General features: G+C 49.6%; 1 protein-coding gene and 1 pseudogene across 1 annotated transcript in view; one reads left to right on the plus strand and one right to left on the minus strand.

Moving 5' to 3' along the window:
• The first annotated feature begins 5,552 nt into the window (after positions 1-5,552).
• The window catches only part of LOC132808055 (zinc finger protein 850-like), a 35,505-nt pseudogene continuing 16,849 nt past the window's right edge, over positions 5,553-24,208 (plus strand).
• Positions 19,096-24,208, minus strand: part of LOC132808052 (zinc finger protein 850-like) — a 61,181-nt gene continuing 56,068 nt past the window's right edge. The window contains exon 4 of the mRNA XM_060821963.1: positions 19,096-20,661. Coding sequence (XP_060677946.1) covers positions 19,558-20,661 — 1,104 coding nt within the window. The 3' untranslated portion in view covers positions 19,096-19,557. The remainder of the gene's footprint in view (positions 20,662-24,208) is intronic.

Here is a 24,208-nt window from a genome sequence, read left to right on the forward strand (position 1 = left end):
GGTTTTACGTGCTGCGTCCAGAAAGGGCGGGGTTTACTGTCAGCGTTCAAAAGGGGCGGGTATTAGCAGATTTGTTCGGAAGGGGCGGGGTTTACGCGCTGCCTTCGAAAGGGGCGATGTTTACTATCAGCGTTCGGAATGGGCGGGGTTTACCAGCAGCGTTCGGGAGGGGCGGGGTTTACGCGCTGCCTTCGAAAGGGGCGATGTTTACTATCTGCGTTCGGAATGGGCGGGGTTTACCAGCAGCGTTCGGGAGGGGCGGGGTTTACGAGCTGCGTTCGGAAGGGGCGGGTATTACGAGCGGCGTTCGGAAGGGGCGGGGTTTACGAGCGGCGTTCGGAAGGGGCGGGTATTACGAACTTTGTTCGGAAGTGGCGGGGTTTACGAGCTGCGTTCGGAAGGGGCGGGTATTACGAGCGGCGTTCGGAAGGGGCGGGTATTACGAACTTTGTTCGGAAGTGGCGGGGTTTACGTGCTGCGTTCTGAGGGGGCGGGGTTTACGTGTCGCATTGGCGTCGGAGGGGGCGGGGCCGAGGCCGTCCCGAAGACGGAAGTGTGTCCGCGGCCTATTGCCTCCGCTGGAGTCTCGGCTGCAGTAAGTAAGGTAAAACTTTATCAGTATTTCCTTTTACAGAGTTTGTATTTAATAACCAGTAATGGCTACTCAATATCATCATAAAGTCCCAAAATGCCATTCATTACAATCCATTGCAGATAAGCACTAAGAGTTAATTTTCTACGGGATTCAACAGCCTCAGCACTAAAATGGTCTCACAAGGGAACGGCTGTGAATGTTATCACTTGGTGTCCTGTTCACACAGATTCACCGATGCTGAGGCAAACCTTCTTAATTGCCTTACAGCATCCTGTTATCACTTGGTGAGCCCAGGTGTCCCTATCTTTAAGTTCTCTCCTCTTTCTCAGCCTTCCTGCCTGTTTATTTTCTAGTGCAGTAAATGTGTTCAATAATTCAGCATTACATTTTAGTCTAAATGTTTAATGACAAGTTTTAAGGCTGTAGACTTTATCACCCAGATGCCCACACCCTCATTCCTCCCTTTGATTGCACCGCGATCACTGAAAGAGAAGGCTAGTCCAAACGAATGCCCTTCAAGGTGGTCCAGCCATCAACATCCTGCAGAGCGGCACCACCATCTTCGCGGCTCATCTGGTCATATTTATCATCGCCATCGACACATGTGGGTGAGCCATTGGATCGCAAAAGGAGCATCTTCTGGGGCAAATCTATATCACTAAGGGACCTCATAAGCCGAGCAATTAAATACCTAACAATACCAATACCGACAAACATAAATAGCTAAATTGATAAGCCAATTGTACCATCAGCCGGACCTGCAGTTTCCCCAACTGGTCCCTTCAGTCATTCTGTCAAGGAATACCTGGATCTCTTCTTGTATCTTAGTAATATTGCCAGTGAGATCGGGAATGCCCATAGTGCATTTATCTTGGACAGTGGTGCAGACCTCACCCTCCCAGGCGAGTATATAATCTAAGGCATACCGATTCTGCATAGAGTAAAGACACAGGTCTGATAATCCCAGGTTACTTTGTTCCAGAGCCTCTTTAGTCTTATTTCCTCGAATGGTCAGGCCACAAAAGAGTGTGACTTGTCACCCCTGCCGATCCTTCCAACACGCATTCAAAACACAGTTGGATGGGTATTTGCATGGTATGGGAATTAAGGGTAGTTGGTACAATGCAGGGAGGAGGATCTCAGATGACGCATATATCAGCCATGATCATAATGAACGGTGGAGCAGGTTCGATGGGCCAAATGGCCAACTACTACTTCTTTTACTATGAAACTATAACCCTGCATTTCCCATGGCAACCCCACCTAACCTTCACATGCCTGTACATTATGGACAATTTAGCATGGCCAATCCAAATCAAGGCCAGTGAACAATGTAGTGATGTGGAAAATGAACATCAGAGAACGATAGAAAGGGACAAGGTGAGTAAATGTACCAGCAATCAAAACCGGATTCTGAAGATCACAAAACTTGAAACTAAAAACGATGTTTCTGAATGTGTGGTGCATTGTAACAAAATTGACTGCACACATTGAAGAGAATAATTATGATCTGAGACTCCTTACAGAGGCATGGCTTCAGGATGACAAGGATTGGATCCTGAATATCAAGGTGATAGTCAAATGGGAAGCGAGGTGAAGGTAGAGGCTTGGCGCTGCTCATCAAAGCACTGATCACAGGGAAGTCTAGTGTTAGCTTGGATTCAGGTCCTGATTTCTCTGTCCTGTGATGTCCCTATACCCACAGAGTAAGATATTGGTCTGTTCTGCTCTGCTGGATTTCTGCTGAAGCTTTGACCCCCCCACCCCTACACCTTCTGGAACAATAAAACATTCAGTCAATCAAGAACCAAGCCACAATCCCGAGCCTGTCAACCATCCAGACACAGTGTAGACCTAGCTGGGATTTATGATTTATAACAGCTATGATTTATAACAATATTTATGCCAGCAGAATTAAAGCATCTGTTATCAAGTAGACATCGGGATATACAGCACGCAATAGACTTTACTCTGTCTCATTCACACACATACATCCATTGGGGTGAATTTGTATTTGCAGATACATTCTATTTTTCTCAAAATATGCACAACCTGCAGGCTGTTCAATCCATGTAATATTTTGTAAATTCCACTTTGAAAATAGAACCAGTCTGACTCAAGGTTGTGATACAGACAATGTCTTTCAGGAATTTCTGGGATTTACAAATGAATGAAATGAGCAGCCCATACTAAAAGATCAAAGACTTAACAATCCAGGGCTTTTCAATATATCATTTCAGTGCACTGTAATGTTTTTCCATCCATTCTGTGCCTTATGATTTTATTTTCCACGATCACCTGATGAAGGAGCCATGCTCCGAGTGCTAGTCATAGAGATGTACAGCTCGGAAACAAACCCTTCGGTCCAACCCGCCCATGCCGACCAGATATCCCAACCCAATCTCATCCCACCTGGCAGCACCCAGCCCATATCCCTCCAAACCCTTCCTATTCATATACCCATCCAAATGCCTCTTAAATGTTGCAATTGTCCCCACCTCCACCACTTCCTCTGGCAGTTCATTCCATACATGCACAACCCTCTGCATGAAAAGTTGTCCCTTAGGTCCCTTTTAAATCTTTCCCTTCTCACCTTAAACCTATGCCTTCTAGTTTTCAACTCCCCCATCCTGGGGGAAAAAGAACTAGGCTATTTGCCCTATCTATGCCCCTCATTATTTTATAAACCTCTCTACGGTCACCCCTCAGGCTCTGATGCACCAGGGTAAAATAAATGCCCCAGCCCCTCTCTCAGTCTGTGTAACTGGTTAAAGCTCCTTCCCATAGTCAGCTCCCTGGGACACATACACTCATTCTGTGTAACCAGTTAAAGCTCAGTTCACTGGTGTGTTCCTCTCTGAGTGTTTCTTTGCTCACACTGATGTCTAGTACCTTTTGAAGCAGGTCAAATGGATTTCTCTTTCAAGACTCAACCCCCCAATGATATTGAGTGACCCTGTCAGATCTTGTTATGGAATTTCTTCCAAGATTTCTGTCTGCAGATCCTCCCCTTCTGATACCCTGTTAGCAAAGTTGAAACAAGTCATCACTGTCTGTACCGAATAGAAATTCTGATTATGATGCATATGTCTGTGTGTTTAAATTGCTAACCCAGTAACATACAATTGGTATTATTGATTTAAAATGTACAGGAGACGTGAGGAAGGAGATGTCAGGACCTGGCACACTCTGAACCCTAACAGTGTGTTCCAAGTGGTAGTGAAAACATTTCAAAATGAAGTAGATGGACACAGAGCTGTACAGCACAGAAACAGTCCATCTCGTCCATGCTGACTAGATAACCGAAATTAATCTATCCTATTTAGCAACACTTGGCTCATATCCCTCTAAACCCTGTTCTTTCATGCCCCCATCCAACTATATTTTAAATGTTGTATTTGGATCAGCCTCCACCACTTCCTCTAGCAGCTCTTTGCACACATGCACCACCCTCTGTGTGAAAAAGTACAAATCTTTGCCTTCCTCATCCCCCATTTGACCTATACTGATACCTTCAGGGATTTCTGAACTTGGACAGCAAGGACCCTTTGTTCCTCAGCACTCTGTAGGGATCTACTATTTATTACTTCCTTCCTTCTCTTATTAAATTTCCCAGAATGCCTGGAGATTAAATTCCATAGTTCTGCCCCATTTACTAGCTGATAGATATCAGAGTGTAGCCGGAGACCATCCTCCTCCCTCGGAACAATACAACCTTTCCAGCGTTTCCTCCTGGACAGAGGAGGCAGTGTTTTCTCCAGCTGAGCAGTGTGTTTGTTAGCTTATCAGCATGTCTAACTATATTAATCAAAAGTTCCTCACGCTAGCTACACAATAAACCAGTGATGTTAGTTCCCATTATCTCTTTATTTGTGCCCTTACAGCTTTTCCTACATTCTACTTAATGTTATTCTAATGTCACAGTTTGAGATTTAATGTCAGCTTTTGCAACAACGGTCTTGCATTCCAGACCCTACTTAATATTTTCCTAATGTCATGATTAGATATTTATTATCAATAGTCTCAAGCAGGCTGACTCTACTCATTATTAATTAGATATTAAATGTCATGTCCCAAATATTTATTGTTCCAGTCCTGTCAATCATATTTAGCAGGTGAGGCTAACTTTACTGACTGTTATCTCATCTTGCCATAGTGACCTTTCAGCCTCAACCTTACTCTGCTAATTAGTGTAAGAGCTTTCCACTATCCTTTGCAACAAATTGGCAGTAGTCTCCATGCTCTAACCCTTCCCATGCTTTCATGCTCTTTATTTTCCATACTATCTAAAGATAGACTCAGAGTTGTAGAGCACAGAAACAGACCCTGCGGTCCACGCTGACCAGATGTCCTAATTAATCTAGTGATCCATTTGTCAGCATGTCGCCCCTTACCCCTCTGAATCTTTCCTATCCATATCCGCATTCAGATGCATTTTAAATACTGTAATTGTACCAGCCTCCACCACTTCCTCTGGCAGCTCATTCCATACACATACCACCCTCTGTGCGAAAGGTTTGCCCCTTCGGACCCTCAGAAATCTTTCCCCTCTCACCCTAAACCTATGCCCTCCACTTCTGGTCTCGGTGCCTTGCCCCCACAACAAGGGGAAACGTCATACAAAAGTTGAGCAGCCAGACAAAATGCAAAAGGAATAAAATATCGAGCCGCAGGGAAAAAAAATTGTGGCTCTATCTTTTTTCCCCTGTTGGCATTTGGACACTTAAAATCTGTCAGGAACACCAACATCCCGATAGAGCATACTGCGCATGTTTGCTGGTGTCAGCAACGCAGTGCGCATGCTTATCAGTGTCAGCACAACACTGAGCATGCTCATCGCTGTACGCAAAAAAGGCGCGAGACTTTCTTTTGATTGACCAATAGGCAGCATTGGAGGACCGGAAGGAGTCTGGTCCTCCTGCCAATCAGAGTCAGCCCATTGTCTGAATGCGGAAGTTGGACTCTGAACTTCTCAAGCTGCGACTCCTGTTCCTCTCTCTCTGAATAAAGATAGAGCTTTACCCAGACTGCACATTCCTTCCTCTGTCCCAGATCTGTGAGTACGGCACTCTCTTATCTCGCCCCCTTTTCCATTTCTTTTTCATTCTGGGGTTCAGTTGTTGACTTGCAGCAACTGAAAGGAAAGAGTGAATTCGGCAGGGACAGACTCCGGAAACGTTGATCCAGGTCTGTATCTCAATTGGCAAAATAGTTAGGCAGGAGGCATCAGATGGTGGAGAAGTCGACGAATCGGTTGTAACCCTTCTTCAGGGCAGGGGCTGGGTGCAGAAGCTGCAGAGAAAAGGGGGTGGGGATGAAGTGGGAAAAGGTCAAGACAGTTAGAGGGTACGACCTGGTTGGTCAATAGGAGGAATGAATCTTGTTGGTGGCAGGGAGGAGGGCGGGGATGGGAATGGAGTCAGGGAATGGAGAGGGAGGTTTTTTGAAATTGGAAAACTCAACGTTGAGTCCTTCGGGCTGCAGGCTGCCCGGAAGATGAGGTGTTGTCCCTCCAATTTGCGGTTAGATTCGTTGTGGCAATGGAGCAGGCCAAAGATGGTCATGTCAGAAAGGGGGTGGGAAGGAAATTGGAATGGGTGGTTACTGAGAGGTCTGGTCGCCCTCTGCGGGCACAGCTGTCATGCTCAGCGAATCGTTCCCCAAGTTTGCACTCGCTCTCCGATATAGAGAAGACCACAATGGCAAATGCAGTACCACAATATGAAGTTATAGCCTTGGCTGTGGAAAAAAACCGCAGAAAGGAAGTGCATTGTTTAAATGGAGATGTATTTGAATGTGGAGAAAGTGAGAACTGCAGATGCTGGAGATCAGGGTCAAACATTGTGGTACTGGAAGAGCACGGTAGGTTAGGCAGCATCCGAGGAGCAGGAGAGTTAACGTTTTGGACATGAGCCCTTTATCAGGAATGATGTGTGGATGGACAAAGAGGCCTCAGCGTCCTTCTACACCAGTCACTGTCATTTGTCAGACAGGTGTAGCAAGCAATCGGCAAGGCAAGTGGTATATTAGCAAGAGGAGAAAGTGAGGACTGCAGATGCTGGAGATCAGAGCCGAAAATGTGTTGCTGGAAAAGCGCAGCAGGTCAGGCAGCATCCAAGGATCAGGAGAATCCACGTTTCGGGCATGAGCCCTTCTTCAGGAATGAGGAAAGTGTGCCAAGCAGGCTAAGATAAAAGGAAGGGAGGAGGGACTTGGGGGAGCGGCGTTGGAAATGCGATAGGTGGAAGGATGTTAAGGTGAAGCTGATAGGCCGGAGTGGGAGAGGGGGTGGGGGTGGAGAGGTCAGGAAGAAGATTGCAGGTTGGGCAGGTGGTGCTGAGTTCGAGGGTTGGGACTGAGACAAGGTGGGGGGAGGGAAAATGAGAAAACTGGGGCTCAAGGGCGGAGGAGCGGGAAGTGGTCCAACTAGTCATGGAGATGTACAGCTTAGAAACAGACCCTTCGGTTCAACTCGTTCATGCCAACCAGATATCCCAACCCAATCTCATCCCAACTGCCAACATTTGGCCCATATCCCTTCAAACCCTTCCTATTCATACACCTGTCCAGATGTCTTTTAAATGTTGCAATTGTACTGGCATCCACCATTTCCTCTGGCAGCTCATTCCATACATGTAATACTCTCTGTGTGAAAAAGTTTCACCTCAGATCTCATTTGTATCTATTCCCCTCACCCTAAACATATGCCCTCTAGTTCTGGACTCATTTCCCCCCGACCCCCTCCCCTGGATAAGGCTTTGTCTATTTATCCTATCCATGCCCTTCATGATTTTATAGGTTACTCCTTAGCCTCCAACGCTGAGGGGAAACATACCTCGCCTCCCTATTGATCACATCCTCCAACCCTGGCAACATCCTTGTAAATTTTTTCTGAACACTTTGATGTTTCCCAACATCTTACCAATACTAAGGAAACCAGAATTGCACACAATATTCCAAATGTGGCCTAACCAATGTCCTGTACAGCCACAACATAACTTCCCAAATCCTATACTCAGAGGATTGGTGAAGTTTTCAAAACCTACAAAAGACAACTGGGAAAGAATGGAGGGACAAACTAAAACTTTGAGGGTCAGCTTGGAGGCATCAAGGTCTCAGGACAGGGGGTGGGGATGACCATGGGCCACATACCAGAAAATGGGACGAGATTGATTTAGGATATCTGGTCAGTACAGGCGTGTTGGACAGAAGGGTCTGTTTCTGTGCTGTACATCTCTATGACTCTGGCTTTCCACTAACTTTTGCCACGTCAATAGGTTCACTTTCTCTCTAATGTCGGCATTAATGCCTTGACGTCTCATTTTGCTCCCACCTTCCTGGGGTCGTTAACCATTTTGTGCCTGGTCCTTCCTCAAGAAGCTGCGTGGCAGGTTCACCCTGAATTGACACTTTTTTTTGCTTCCCAAAATCAGACCTGCTCACTCTCAGCAGGACCCCAGTGTTGGGAAAGATATTAACTTTCAGGTGGAGGTATCCAAAGTTCAGAGAGATGTCAGTCTTGACATTTTTGCTTTTTCTGTCCCTGTAAGATCCTGAATCAGCACCTTCAGGGGAATTAGTTAGAGCGGAGTGAGAACAGAGGGGAAGAGAGAGTGGGATGGTGCTTTCAATTTTGTGGAATAACAAAAGAAAAGAATGTTCTGCAAAAAGTAGAATTGCTTGTTCAGAATTTCTACCCTGCACTGACAGTGATGACTTTTGTAATCTATTCTGACAGGATTTTTGAAGATTTGAAGAGGGAAGTTTTAAAATCAACAGATGAAGGGCTTATAACCGAAACATTGACCCTCCTGCTCCTCGGATGCTGCCTGACTCCCCTGTGACTTTCCAGTGCCACATTTTTCGACTGACTCTCCAGCATCTCCGGTCCTCACTTTGATGTCAATGTCTAACAGTCACTCAGTCCACTGGGGCCAGCAAAGATTTTCGACCGTGATTTCTGAGAGAGGAATCAAAGCTTTTTGGTTCCTGTCTGAGTATGTTTTCAGCATCAGTGGGACTGGACGAGAGACCCCACTGTTGCAGCGCACTGTGTGAGGAGCCTGAAACAGTTATACGGCCTGGAAAGGGAATTTCACGGCAGGGAGGGGCTCTACACGTGTTTGTGTGCAGCTGAAGCTTTGGCCATGGAGAAACCCGAGGAATCCCGCCCTGTGGAGAAACCGTGGAAGTGTGGGGACTGTGGGAAAGGCTTCCGTGTCCCGTCTGCCCTGGAGATTCATCGGCGCGGTCACACCGGGGAGAGGCCATTCCCCTGCACCGACTGTGGGAAGGCCTTCAGACATTCCTCCCACCTGCTGGCCCACCAGCGGGTCCACACGGGGGAAAGGCCCTTCAGCTGCCCTGAGTGTGGGAAGGCCTTCAGCGATTCCTCCTCCCTGCGGACCCACCGGCGTGTCCACGCGGGGCAGAGGCCCTTCAGCTGCCCCGAGTGTGGGAAGGCCTTTACCTACGTCTCCTCCCTGCTGAGGCACCAGCGTGTCCACACCGGGGAGAGGCCGTTCACCTGTTCTCAGTGTGGGAAGGGCTTCATCTGCTCCTCCATCCTGCGGAGCCACCAGCGGGTCCACACCGGGGAGAGGCCGTACATCTGCTCTCAGTGCGGGAAGGCCTTCAGCACATCCTCCACCCTGCTGACCCACCAGCAGGTCCACACCGGGGAGAGGCCGTACATCTGCTCTCAGTGCGGGAAGGCCTTTACCCAGTCCTCCCACCTGCGGACCCACCGGCGTGTCCACACGGGGCAGAGGCCCTTTAGCTGCCCCGAGTGTGGGAAGGCCTTTACCCACGTCTCCACCCTGCTGATGCACCAGCGTGTCCACACCGGGGAGAGGCCGTTCACCTGCTCTCAGTGCGGGAAGGGCTTCATCTGCTCCTCCCAACTGCGGAGCCACCAGCTGGTCCACACGGGGCAGAGGCCCTTCAGCTGCCCCGAGTGTGGGAAGGCCTTCAGCAGATCTTCCTCCCTGCGGAGACACCAGCGTGTCCACACCGGGGAGAGGCCGTTCAGCTGCCCCGAGTGTGGCAAGACCTTCAGCACATCTTCTGCCCTGCTGACGCACCAGCGGATCCACACCGGGGAGAGGCCTTACACCTGCTCTCAGTGCGGGAAGGGCTTCACCTGCTCCTCCAACCTGCGGATGCACCAGCGAGTTCACGTGCCATCGCAGGGGGATTGAAGGAGTGACGGCCAAGTCCCATTATCGATTGGAATATCAACCCGGTTCCGGGGACTCCCAGGTTCGAATCCCGCCACGACAGATGGCAGAATTGGTATTCGGTCAGAAATGTGGAATTCGGAATCTAACGATGAGACCGTTTCAGGGAGGGGGTGGTGTGGGGGAGAAAGCCCCCATCTGATTCCCTCTCTCCCTTGTTAGGGAAGGGAACCGCCATTGTGGGAAAGGATACACTCAAGTCGTTCCAGCTGCATCCTTTACCCGGTCTGGCCTACACGTGACTCCAGACCCACAGCAGTCTGGTTGACTCTACACTGCCCTCCCCCCACTGGCAAAGGAGTGAGGAGAAACTTAACTGGAGACAGGGAATGGGTTGAAATTGCTGAGTGAGGCAATACTTCCTCCGGGTTACGGCTGTACCAAGGATCCAATTACAAAGGGACAGCTTGGTGCTGACCAATAGTAAAGACGGTGAGGGGGGTGGGGGGCGTGGGGGGAACAGGGGAGGTGTGGTGTGTGCACTTTCACCTTGAGCTGTTCAAAAAGCAACTACTTTTTCTCTGCCTCTTTGCTGGGGGGATCTGAATCTGTAACAAAGTTGGGTTGCAATAAAGGTTACCTGAACTTACCACCGGGCTCAGACTCTCATTGAAAGCTTTGAGCTCCAAGAGGTTTTTGTTTTAAAGCTGCTCATTTCTTTCAGCCTCCTGCACTAAGTTTAGAACATAGAACAATCCAGCGCAGAACAGGCCCTTCGGCCCTCGATGTTGCGCTGACCTATGAACTATTCTCAGCTCGTCCCCCTACACTATCCCAAAATCATCCATGCGCTTATCTAAGGATTGTTTAAATCTCCCTAATGTGGCTGAGTTGACTACCTTAGCAGGTAGGGCATTCCACGCCCTTACCACTCTCTGTGTAAAGACCTTGCCTCTAACATCTGTCTTAAATCCATCACCCCTCAATTTGTAGTTATGCCCCCTCGTACAAGCTAACGTTATCATCCTAGGAAAAAGTCTTTCTCTGTCTACCCTATCAAATCCTCTCATCATCTTTTATGTCTCTATCAAATCCCCCCTTAACCGCCTTCTTTCCAATGAGAAAAGACCCAAGTCTCTCAGCTCGAAATGTCGACTCTCTTGCTCCTTGGATGCTGCCTGACCTGCTGCGCTTTTCCAGCAACACATTTTCAGCTCATCAATATATAAGCCTCATGGTACAGCGTCATAAGACACAGAACTTATATCAAAAGATCAGTGTCATGCAACTGATAGAATATATTGAACAAACTTAGATAGTCTTCATCTCTTAGAATGGGTGTGGGCTTTGGTTCATTAATATGTAACAATGTTCTTGAGATGACAAGGTTTTATAAAAGAAAGGCATCTCCGCTCAGACAATGCATTAAAGGTGTGAGATTTGAGTCTGTCTGTATTCCAATCTTGAATCAGACTGGTTCTGTTTCCAAAGTCGGAATTTGTAAAATATTACATGCATTGACTGCCTGCAGATTGTGTGCTTTTTGAACAAAATTGAATGTATCTGCAAATATAATTCTGCCAATACAATTTCACCCCAAAGAGTAGTGTGTGTGTGTGTGCATGAGAGAATGAGAGCGTGTGCATGTGAGTTTGTGTGTGTGTGCGCAGAAGTGTGTGTGTGCATGCTTGGGAAAGTGAGAGTGTGATGGAGTATGAGGCTGCGAGTGTGAGAGTGTTGAGGGGTGTGTGTGTGTCTGTCTGAGAGAGAGAGTATGTGTGTGAGAGAGAGGCTTATTAAAAGCAAAGGGTTGCATTTTTGCTAAAACAAGGACTTGTACAGATAATGATCGGACCATGAGTCGTGTTATGGAACAGACAGACATGGGGCTGGGGTGTTCAGGTACATAGTTCTTTGGAGGTTGCATCACTGGTAGACAGGGTGGTTAAGGCGGCGTTTTGCAACATTGCCTTCATTGTTCACACCACTGAGGAGAGGGGTTGGGACATCATGTTGAGGTTGTACAGGATGTTGGTGAGGCCACTTTCAGAGTACTGAGGACAGTTCTGGTGGCCCTGTAATAGGAAGAATACTATTAGGGAGGGTTTAATAAAGATTTACGAGGATGTTGTAAGGACTGGAGGGTTTGAGTTATAAGGAGAGGCTGGGACTTTATTCACTGGAGCACAGGAGGTTGGGGGTTGACCTCATTGAGATTGATAAAATGATGAGGAGTGGAGGTAAGGTGAATAGAAAATGGCTCTTGCTTAACGTAGGGGAACTCAAAAAACATTTTTTTAATGTAAGGAGAGAGATTTAAAAGGAAGCGGAGGGGCAACATTTTGAAAGAGGGTGAGTTGCATGTGGAATGAACTTGCTGAGGATGTGGTAGATGCAGGTACAGTGACAACATTGAAACAGCATTTGGATGGGTACATGAATAGAAAGGTTTAGAGGGAACTGGGCCAAATGCAGGCAAGTGGGACTGGTTTAGTTTGGAATCCTGGTGGGCATGGATGAATTGGACCGAAGTGTCTGTTTCTGTGCTGTACACCTCTATTGAAACCGGCAGAATTCTGAAAGGGGCTTGACAGGATAGATGCAGATAAAATGCCTCTTTGTGGGGAGGGTCTTGAATTCCGACAATGTGGGAGCAGGCCATTCAACCCATCTATTTCATTCTGGCCCTCTGAACAGTATCCCACCCATACCCAAACCCTTACTCTGTACTTCCCATGGCCAATCCACCCTAGCCTGTACATCCCTGGTCACTATGGGTAACTTAGCACGGCCAATTCTCCCTACGACCTACACTCTAATCTAAACTCGTCGGGCGCCTGGGTGGTGGAGTTCTACTGGTCGTGGGGCGGCCGCTGTGTCAACTATGGGGCCACCTGGAAGGTACTGGGCCCGGGAGGTGAAAGGTGAGGCAGGTTGTGGGGGGGACGGAGGGGAAGGAATGTGGGGCCTGTCCTGTCATAGTGACATTTTACACTCACTTTCCATCTGCTTTTACTGGCGCTTGTGCTGTTTACCCCTCACTGTGTTTTTTAATCCTTGTGCTGTTTACCCCTCACTGTGTGTTTAATCCTTGTGCTGTTTACCCCTCACTGTGTTTTTTAATCCTTGTGCTGTTTACCCCTCACTGTTTTTTAATCCTTGTGCTGTTTACCCCTCACTTTTTTTTAATCCTTGTGCTGTTTACCCACTCCGGCCTATCACCCTCACCTTGACCTCCTTCCACCTATCCCACCTCCATCGCCCCTCCCCCAAGTCCCTCCTCCCTACCTTTTATCTTAGCCTGCTTGGCTACTCTCTCTCATTCCTGATGAAGGGCTAATGCTCGAAACGTCGAATTCTCTATTCCTGAGATGCTGCCTGGCCTGCTGTGCTTTGACCAGCAACACATTTTCAGCTGTGATCTCCAGCATCTGCAGACCTCATTTTTTACTCGAATTCTGAAAGGGGCTTGACAAGATAGATGCAGATAAAATGCCTCTTTATGGGGAGGGTCTCGAATCCCGACAATGTGGAAGTGGGCCATTCAGCCCATCTATTTCACTCTGGCCCTCTGAACAGTATCCCACCCACACCCAACCCCTTACTCCGTATTTCCCATGGCCAAACCACCCTAACCTGTACATCCCTGGTCACTATGGGTAACTTAGCACGGCCAATTCTCCCTAACCTACACTCTAATCTATAAATTACCTTCTTAAGAATGTAATTTAAGTGCAGAGCTTTTCTAAGAAATTTGTCAGTTTGACTCAACATTGGGACACACAGAATTCACACCTATTGTCTCTACTTATAAACAGGGCAACGTCTCTTCGAAATGTAGATTCATTTAGATATAACTGCGTCACTTTACATATTAAGATATCCCTTTGAATGTGCCCACATCCCTTTGAAATGTAATCTCGTCCATTTACATCCCTGTATTTGCGGAAATACCGTTAAAATGTCCATGTCCCTTTAAAATGCAGATTGCCCCCTTTAGATATGAGGCCGTTCCGTTAGATGTGGGAATATGTGTTTAAATGGAGCGGTGAGCTTTCCCAATGTAGACAGGGCTCCTCGAAACGTGGCAGTGTCCCCCCCTGCAGCTGCAGAGCGAGACAGGAGAGTTTGTTTTTGTGAATGAGCAGTTGTAGCGCGAGGTGGCTGTTGCTTGGTGACGGTGAGGCTCCCCCGGCCCCGCCCATCCCCCCGTGCAGACGTCACGCGGGGGCGAAGGCGGTTGGGAGGAGAAGTCGCTCGAGCGAGGAAGCGGCGGGAGGGCGGCCGTTAGGAAAATGGCGCCGTGCGGCCCGGGGCAGACACCCGGCACTGGCCGCCGTCGCCGCCTTCCTGGCGCAGCTGCTGTGTCACGGCCACACCGGCCGGCTGTACAGCAGCCAGGAGCCGGTGAACATTCTGGAGGCGGATGGGGTTAAGGACCTGCTTGGGAACTGGTCGGGCGCCTGGGTGGTGGAGTTCTACTGGTCGTGGGGCGGCCCCTGTGTCAACTATGGGGCCACCTGGAAGGTACTGGGCCCGGGAGGTGAAAGGTGAGGCAGGTTGTGGGGGGGGACGGAGGGGAAGGAATGTGGGGCCTGTCCTGTCATAGTCACATTGACCATGTTGTGTGTGAGCGGGTGTGAGACACAGTGAGAGAAACAAAGTGCACCAATCTTTATTCAATTCCCACCACCAGGAAGATAGGAAAACACCCGGGTGGCCAGTGACAAGCAGCGCCCTTCACATCAAAGGGCAATGCTGTGTGATCAATCAGTGAAGGGGAGGGCAGGGACTCAATCAAAATAGAGTTGGAGGGGGAAATGATGCACTCCACTCCCTGCGGCGCCCACCTCCCCCTGAACAACTCCAGGGTGTTGGTGGACACCGCGTGCTCCTTCTCCAAGGACACCCGGGCTCTAACGTAACCGCGGAAGAGGGGTAAGGCAGTCGGCCTTAACGACCCCCTCCACGGCCCACCGCCTGGACCATCCCTCCAGACCTCCCCCTCTCTGAGGATGAAAGATCAGTCCTCAGCAGAGGCCTCACCTTCATTCCCCTAAGCTCTAGGATTAACAAGTTCAACACGCGGCGAGACATCGAACAATTCTTCCGCCGCCTTCGCCTCCGTGCCTACTTCTTCAACCAAGATTCTCGCCCACCCTCTGACCACCCCTTCTTCCGCCTCCAACACAGCCCATCCACCTGGACACCCCGTGCTGGCCTCTTATCCGCCTTTGATCACTTCATAGCCAACTGCCGCCGCGACATTAACCGCCTCAACCTCTCCACCCCTCTCACCCACTCCAACCTCTCACCCTCGGAATGTGCAGCCCTCCACTCTCTCCGCTCCAATCCCAACCTCACCATCAAACCAGCAGACAAGGGAGGTGCGGTAAGTAGTTTGGCGCACTGACCTTTACACTGCTGAGGCTAAACGCCAGCTCGCGGACACTTCCTCCTACTGCCCCCTTGACCATGACCTCACCTCCCACCACCAAACCATCATCTCCCAGACCATGCATAACCTCATCACCTCAGGGGATCTCCCATCCACCACCTCCAACATCAGTCCCACAACCCCGCACCTCCCGTTTCTACCTCCTGCCAAAAATCTACAAACCTGACTGCCCCGGCCGACCCATTGTCTCAACCTGCTCCTGCCCCACTGAACTCATCTCTGCATACCTCGACACAGTCCTGTCCCCCTTAGTCCAAAAACTCCCCACATACATTCGGGACACCACCCACACCCTCCACCTCCTCCATGATTTTCGCTTCCCCGGTCCCCAACGCCTTATCTTCACCATGGACCTCCATCCCGCATCACAAAGGACTCAAAGCCCTCCGCATCTTGCTTTCCCGCCATACCAACCAGTACCCTTCTACTGACACCCTCCTTCGACTGACTGAACTGGTCCTCACCCTGAACAACTTCTCTTTCCAATCCTCCCACTCCTCCAAACCAAAGGAGTAGCCATGGGCAACCGCATGGGCCCCAGCTATGCCCACCATTTCGTAGGATATGAGGAACAGTCCATCTTCCACAACTGCACTGACACCACCCTCAACTTTTCCTCCGCTACATTGATGACTGTATCGGCGCTGTTTCGTGCTCGCACGAGGAGGTTGAACAGTTCATCCACTTTACCAACACCTTCCACCCTGACCTCAAATTCAACTGGACTGTCTCAGACTCCTCCCTTCCCTTCCTAGACCTTTCCATTTCTATCTCGGACAACCGAATCAACACGGACATTTACTATAAACCAACTGACTCCCACAGCTACCTAGACTACACCTCCTCCCACCCTGCCCCCTGTAAAAACGCCATCCCATATTCCCAATTCGTTCGTCTCCACCGCATCTGCTCCCAGGAGAACCAGTTCCAATACCGTACAACCCAGATGGCCTCCTTCTTCAAAGATCGCAATTTTCCCCCAGACGTGATCGACGATGCCCTCCACCGCATCTCCTCCACTTCCCGCTCCTGCCCCTCCAACCGCCACCAGGACAGAACCCCACTGGTTCTCACCTACCACCCCACCAACCTCCATATACAGCGTATCATCTGCCGTCATTTCCGCCACCTCCAAATGGACCCCACAACCAGGGATATATTTCCCTCCCCTATCAGTGTTCCGAAAAGACCACTCCCTCCGTGACTCGCTCATCATGTCCACACCCCCCACCAACCCAACCTCCACTCCTGGCACCTTTCCCTGCAACCACAAGAAATGCAAAACTTGCGCCCACACCTCCCCCCTTCCTTCCCTCCCAGGCCCCAAGGGATCCTTCCATATCCGCCACAAATTCACCTGCACCTCCACACACCTCATTTATTGCATCCGCTGCACCCGATGTGGCCTCCTCTATATTGGGGAGACAGGCCGCCTACTTGCGGAACGTTTCAGAGAACACCTCTGGGACACCCGGACCAACCAACCCAACCACCCCGTGGCTCAATACTTCAACTCCCCCTCCCACTCCACCAAGGACATGCAGGTCCTTGGACTCCTCCATCGCCAGACCATAGCAACACGTGTTTGGAGGAAGAGCGCCTCATCTTCCGCCTAGGAACCCTCCAACCACAAGGGATGAACTCAGATTTCTCCAGATTCTTCATTTCCTTTCCCCTCCCCCCACCTTGTCTCAGTCAAATCCCTCGAACTCAGCACCGCCTTCCTAACCTGCAATGTTCTTCCTGACCTCTCCGCCCCCACCCCACTCCGGCCTACCACCCTCACCTTGACCTCCTTCCACCAATCGCATCTCCAACGCCCCTCCCCCAAGTCCTCCTCCCTCCCTTTTATCTTAGCCTGCTGGACACACTTTCCTCATTCCTGAAGAAAGGCTTATGCCCAAAACATCGATTCTCCTGCTCTTTGGATGCTGCCTGACCTGCTGTGCTTTTCCAGCAACACGTTTTCAGCTCTGATCTCCAGCATCTGCAGTCATCACTTTCTCCTCGAAAGGATCCAGGTTAGTTGCACACAGGTGTTATCAATTCAAGAAGGAGTGAAAGTAGAAAAGTCCCTGGGCTGGATGGGATTTATCTGAGGATTCTCTGGGAAGCTAGGGAGGAGATAGCAGAGCCTTTGGCTTTGATATTTGAGTCATCATTGTCTACGGGTTTAGTATCTGAGGACTGGAGGATTGCAAATGTTGTGCCCTTGTTCAAGAAGGGCAGCAGAGATGACCCAGGTAATTATAGATCAGTGAGCCTTCCTTCTATTGTACGAAAGATTTTGGAAAGGATCATAAGAGATAAAATTTATAATCATCTAGTAAGCAACAATTTAATTTCAGATAGTCAACATGGTTTCGTCAAGGGCAGATCGTTTCTGACGAACCTCATTGAGTTTTTTGAGAAGGTGACCAAGCATGCAGATGAGGGTAGAGCAGTTGACGTGGTATACTTGGACTTCAGTAAAGCGTTTGATAAGGTTCCACATGGTAGGCTGATGGAGAAAATGCAGAGGCATGGAATTGAGGGTGGTTTAGCAGTTTGGATGAGAAACTGGAAGGAGGCAGTGAGTGGTGGTCGATGGAAAATATTCAGTCTGGAGTCCAGTTACTCGTGGTGTTCCACAAGGATGTTTTGGGACCACTGCTGTTTGTCATTTTTATAACTGACTTAGATGAAGGCACAGGTGGATGGATTAGTAAATTTGCAGACGACACTAAAGTCGGTGGCGTACTGGACAGTTTGGAAGAATGTTACAGATTGCAGGGAATTTGGATAAACTGCACAATTGAGCTGAGAGGTGGCAAATGGAGTTCAATGCAGCTAAATGTGAGGAGGAATAACAGGATGACAGAGTAGTTGGTCAATGGAGAGATTCTTGGTAGTGTGAATGTGCGGAGGGATCTTGGAGTCCATGTGCATAAATCCATGAAAGTTGCAATCCAGGTATATAGTGCTGTTAAGAAGGCACACGGTGTGTCTTGGGTTTCATTGGTAGAGGGATTGAGTTCCACAACCACAATATCATGCTGCAACTATACAAAACACTGGTGCAGCCATACTTGGAATAGTGTGTACAGTTCTGGTCGCCCCATCATAGAAAGGATGTGGAAACATTGGAAAAGGTGCAGAGGAGATTTACCGGATATTGCCTGGCCTGGAGGGAAGGTCTTATGAGGAAAGGCTGAGAGACTTGGGTCTTTTCTCATTGGAAAGGCGGCGGCTCAGGGGGGATTTGATAGGGACATAAAAGATGATCAGAGGATGAGAAAGTTTAGACCGAGAAAGACGTTTTCCTAGGATGATGACGTTAGCTTGTACGAGAGGGCATAACTACAAATTGAGGGGTGATGGATTTAAGACAGATGTCAGAGGCAAGGTCTTTACACAGAGAGTGGTAAGGGCATGGAATGCCCTACCTGCTAAGGTAGTCAACTCAGCCACATTAGGGAGATTTAAACAATCCTTAGAAAAGTGCATGGTTGATTTTGGGATAGTGTCGGGGAATGAGCTGAGAATAGTTCACAGGTCAGCGCAACATCGAGGGCCGAAGGGCCTGTTCTGCGCTGGATTGTTCTTTGTTCTATGTTCTAAACTTAGTGCAGGAAGCTGAAAGAAATGAGCAGCTTTAAAACAAAAACCTCTTGGAGCTCAAAGCTTTCAATGAGAGTCTGAGCCCGATGGTAAGTTCAGGTAACCTTTATTGCAACCCAACTTTGTTACAGCTTCAGATCCCCCCCAGCAAAGAGGCAGAGAAAAAGTAGTTGCTTTTCGAACAGCTCAAGGTGAAAGTGCACACACCACACCTCCCCTGTCCCTGTCCCCCCGACTCTCTCCCCCCCCCCCCCCTCACTGTCTTTACTATTGGTCAGCACCAACTTATCCCTTTGTATTTGGATCCTTGGTACAGCCGTAACCCGGAGGAAGTATTGCCTCACTCAGCAATTTCAACCCATACCCTGTCTGCAAGTAAGTTTCTCCCCGCTCCTTTGCCAGGAAGGGGCAGTGTAGAGTCAACCAGACTGCTGTGGGTCTGGAGTCACGTGTAGGCCAGACCGGGTAAAGGATGCAGCTGGAACGACTTGAGTGTATCCTTTCCCACAATGGTGGTTCCCTTCCCTAACAAGGGAGAGAGGGAATCAGATGGGGGCTTTCTCCCCCTACCACCCCCTCCCTGAAACGGTCTCATCGTTAGATTCCGAATTCCACATTTCTGACCGAATACCAATTCTGCCATCTGTCGTGGCGGGATTCAAACCCGGGAGTCCCCGGAACCGGGTTCATATTCCAATCGATAATGGGACTCGCCCGTCACTCCTTCAATCCCCCTGCGATGGCACATGAACTCGCTGGTGGCTCCGTAGGTGGGAGCGGCGGGTGAAACCCTTCCCACAGCGAAAGCAGGTGTAAGGTCTCTCCCCGGTGTGGACCCTCCGGTGGGTCAGCAGGTTGGAGGAATAACTGAAGCCCTTCCCACACTGAGAGCAGATGTACGGCCTCTCCTCGGTGTGGACCCGCTGGTGCTTCAGAAGGGAGGAGAATGTGCTGACGGCCTTCCCGCACTCGGGGCAGCTGAAGGGCCTCTCCCCGGTATGGACCCGCTGGTGGCTCCGCAGGATGGAGGAGCAGGTGAAGCCCTTCCCGCACTTAGAGCAGGTGAACGGCCTCTCCCCGGTGTGGACACGCTGGTGGGTCAGCAGGGTGGAGTTGTTGGTAAAAGCCTTCTCGCACTCGGGGCAGCTGAAGGGCCTCTCCCCCGTGTGGACCCGCTGGTGGCTCCGCAGGTGGGAGGAGCAGGTGAAGCCCTTCCCACACTGAGAGCAGGTGAACGGCCTCTCCCCCGTGTGGACACGCTGGTGGGTCAGCAGAGTGTAGGAATTGCTGAAGGCCATCCCGCACTGAGAGCAGATGTACGGCCTCTCCCCAGTGTGGATCTGCTGGTGCCTCATCAGGGTGGAGTTGTTGGTAAAAGCCTTCCCACACTCTGGGCAGCTGAAGGGCCTCTCCCCGGTGTGGACACGCCGGTGGCTCCGCAGGGTGGAGGAATAGCTGAAGGCCTTCCCACACTCAGGGCAGCTGAAGGGCCTTTCCCCCGTGTGGATCCGCTGGTGCCTCAGCAGGGTGGAGTTGTTGGTAAAAGCCTGCCCGCACTCTGGGCAGCTGAACGGCCTCTCTCCTGTGTGGACCCGCTGGTGGGCCAACAGGGCGGAGAAAAACACGAAGGCCTTCCCGCACTCGGGGCAGCTGAAGGGTCTTCCCCCCGTGTGATCCTGCTGGTGGGCCAGCAGGTGGGAGGAATGTCTGAAGGCCTTCCCACAGTCGGTGCAGGGGAATGGCCTCTCCCCGGTGTGACTGCGCCGATGAGTCTCCAGGGCAGACGGGACACGGAAGCCTTTCCCACAGTCCCCACACTTCCACGGTTTCTCCACAGGGCAGGATTCCTCGGGTTTCTCCATGGCCAAAGCTTCAGCTGCACACAAACACGTGTAGAGCCCCTCCCTGCCGTGAAATCCCCTTTCCAGGCCTTTTTTAAGCTGTTTCAGGCTCCACACACAGTGCGCTGCAACAGTGGGGTCTCTCGTCCAGTCCCACTGATGCTGAAAACATACTCAGACAGGAACCAAAAAGCTTTGATTCCTCTCTCAGAAATCACGGCGAAAATCTTTGCTGGCCCCAGTGGACTGAGTGACTGTTAGACATTGACATCAAAGTGAGGACCGGAGATGCTGGAGAGTCAGTCAAAAAATGTGGCGCTGGAAAGTCACAGCGGAGTCAGGCAGCATCCGAGGAGCAGGAGGGTCAATGTTTCGGTTATAAGCCCTTCATCTGTTGATTTTAAAACTTCCCTCTTCAAATCTTCAAAAATTCTGTCAGAATAGATTACAAAAGTCATCACTGTCAGTGCAGGGTAGAAATTCTGAACAAGCAATTCTACTTTTTGCAGAACATTCTTTTCTTTTGTTATTCCACAAAATTTAAAGCACATCCCACTCTCCCTCCCCCTCTGTTCTCACTCCACTCTAACTAATTCCCCTGAAGGTGCTGATTCAGGATCTTACAGGGACAGAAAAAGCAAAAATGTCAAGACTGACATCTCTCTGAACTTTGGATACCTCCACCTGAAGTTAATATCTTTCCCAACACTGGGGTCCTGCTGAGAGTGAGCAGGTCTGATTTTGGGAAGCAAATAAAAAAGTGTGCCAATTCAGGGTGAACCTGCCTCGCAGCTTCTTGAGCAAGGACCAGACACAAGATGGTTAATGTCCCCAGGAAGGTGGGAGCAAAATGAGACGTCAAGGCATTAACGCCGACATTAGAGAGAAAGTGAACCTATTGACGTGGCAAAAGTTAGTGGAAAGCCAGAGTCATAGAGATGTACAGCACAGAAACAGACCCTTCTGTCCAACACGCCTGTACTGACCAGATATCCTAAATCAATCTAGTCCCATTTGCTGGAATGTGGCCCATAGCTGGGATCATCCCCACCCTGTCCTGAGACCTTGATGCCTCCAAGCTGACCCTCAAAGGTTCAGTTTGTCCCTCCATTCTTTCCCAGTTGTCTTTTGTAGGTTTTGAAAACTTCCCCAATCCTCTGAGTATAGGATTTGGGAAGTTATGTTGTGGCTGTACAGGACATTGGTTAGGCCACATTTGGAATATTGTGTGCAATTCTGGTTTCCTTAGTATCGGTAAGATGTTGGGAAACATCAAAGTGTTCAGAAAAAATTTACAAGGATGTTGCCAGGGTTGGAGGATGTGATCGATAGGGAGGCAAGGGCTGTTTCCCCTCAGCGTTGGAGGCTAAGGAGTAACCTATAAAATCATGAAGGGCATGGATAGGATAAATAGACAAAGCCTTATCCAGGGGAGGGGGTCGGGGAGAAAAGAGTCCAGAACTAGAGGGCATATGTTTAGAGTGAGGGGAAAAGATACAAATGAGATCTGAGGTGAAACCTTTTCACACAGAGGGTATTACGTGTATGGAATGAGCTGCCAGAGGAAATGGTGGAGGCCAGTACAATTGCAACATTTAAAAGACATCTGGACAGGTGTATGAATAGGAAGGGTTTGAAGGGATATGGGCCAAATGCTGGCAGTTGGGATTAGATTGGGTTGGGATATCTGGTTGGCATGAACGGGTTGAACCGAAGGGTCTGTTTCTAAGCTGTACATCTCCATGACTAGTTGGACCACTTCCCGCTCCTCCGCCCTTGAGCCCCAGTTTTCTCATTTTCCCTCCCCCCACCTTGTCTCAGTCCCAACACTCGAACTCAGCACCACCTTCCCAACCTGCAATCTTCTTCCTGACCTCTCCACCCCCACCCCCGCTCCCACTCCGGCCTATCACCTTCACCTTAACATCCTTCCACCTATCGCATTTCCAACGTCCCTCCCCCAAGTCCCTCCTCCCTTCCTTTTATCTTAGCCTGCTTGGCACACTTTCCTCATTCCTGAAGAAGGGCTCATGCCCGAAACATGGATTCTCCTGATCCTTGGATGCTGCCTGACCTGCTGCGCTTTTCCAGCAACACATTTTCAGCTCTGATCTCCAGCATCTGCAGTCCTCGCTTTCTCCTCTTGCTAATATACCACTTGCCTTGCTGATTGCTTGCTATACCTGTCTGACAAATGACAGTGACTTGTGTAGAAGGATGCTGAGGCCTCTTTGTCCATCCACACATCATTCCTGATAAAGGGCTCATGTCCAAAATGTCAACTCTCCTGCTCCTCGGATGCTGCCTAACCTACCGTGCTCTTCCAGTACCACAATGTTTGACCCTGATCTCCAGCATCTGCAGTTCTCACTTTCTCCACATTCAAATACATCTCCATTTAAACAATGCACTTCCTTTCTGCGTTTTTTTTTCCACAGCCAAGGGTATAACTTCATATTGTGGTACTGCATTTGCCATTGTGGTCTTCTCTATATCGGAGAGCGAGTGCAAACTTGGGGAACGATTCGCTGAGCATGGCAGCTGTGCCCACAGAGGGTGACCAGACCTCTCAGTAACCACCCATTCTAATTTCCTTCCCACTCCCTTTCTGACATGACCATCTTTGGCCTCCTCCATTGCCACAACAAATCTAACCGCAAATTGGAGGGACAACACCTCATCTTCCGGGCAGCCTGCAGCCCGAAGGACTCAACGTTGAGTTTTCCAATTTCAAAAAACCTCCCTCTCCATTCCCTGACTCCATTCCCATCCCCGCCCTCCTCCCTGCCACCAACAAGATTCATTCCTCCGATTGACCAACCAGGTCGTACCCTCTAACTGTCTTGACCTTTTCCCACTTCACCCCCACCCCCTTTTCTCTGCAGCTTCTGCACCCAGCCCCTGCCCTGAAGAAGGGTTACAACCGACTCGTCGACTTCTCCACCATCTGATGCCTCCTGCCTAACTATTTTGCCAATTGAGATACAGACCTGGATCAACGTTTCCGGAGTCTGTCCCTACCGAATTCACTCTTTCCTTTCAGTTGCTGCAAGTCAACAATTGAACTACAGAATGAAAAGAAATGAAAAAGGGGGCGAGATAAGAGAGTGCCGGACTCACAGATCTGGGACAGAGGAAGGAATGTGCAGTCTGGGTAAAGCTCTATCTTTATTCAGAGAGAGAGGATCAGGAGTCGCAGCTTGAGAAATTCAGAGTCCAACTTCCGCATCAGACAATGGGCTGACTCTGATTGGCAGGAAGACCAGTCTCCTTCCAGTCCTCCAATGTTGCCTATTGGTCAATCAAAAGAAGGTCTCGCGCCTTTTTTGCGTACAGCGATGAGCATGCTCAGTGTTTTGCTGACACTGGTAAGCATGCGCAGTATGCTCTCTGGGGATGTTGGTGTTCCTGACAGATTTTTAGTGTCCAAATGCCAACGGGGTGAAAAGATAGAGCCACATTTTTTTTCCCTGCGGCTCGATATTTTATTCCTTTTGCATTTTGTCTGGCTGCTCAACTTTTGTATGTCTTTTCC

This window comes from Hemiscyllium ocellatum (assembly GCF_020745735.1).
Source record: "Hemiscyllium ocellatum isolate sHemOce1 chromosome 27 unlocalized genomic scaffold, sHemOce1.pat.X.cur. SUPER_27_unloc_3, whole genome shotgun sequence".
NCBI classification, from domain to species: Eukaryota; Metazoa; Chordata; class Chondrichthyes; order Orectolobiformes; family Hemiscylliidae; genus Hemiscyllium; species Hemiscyllium ocellatum.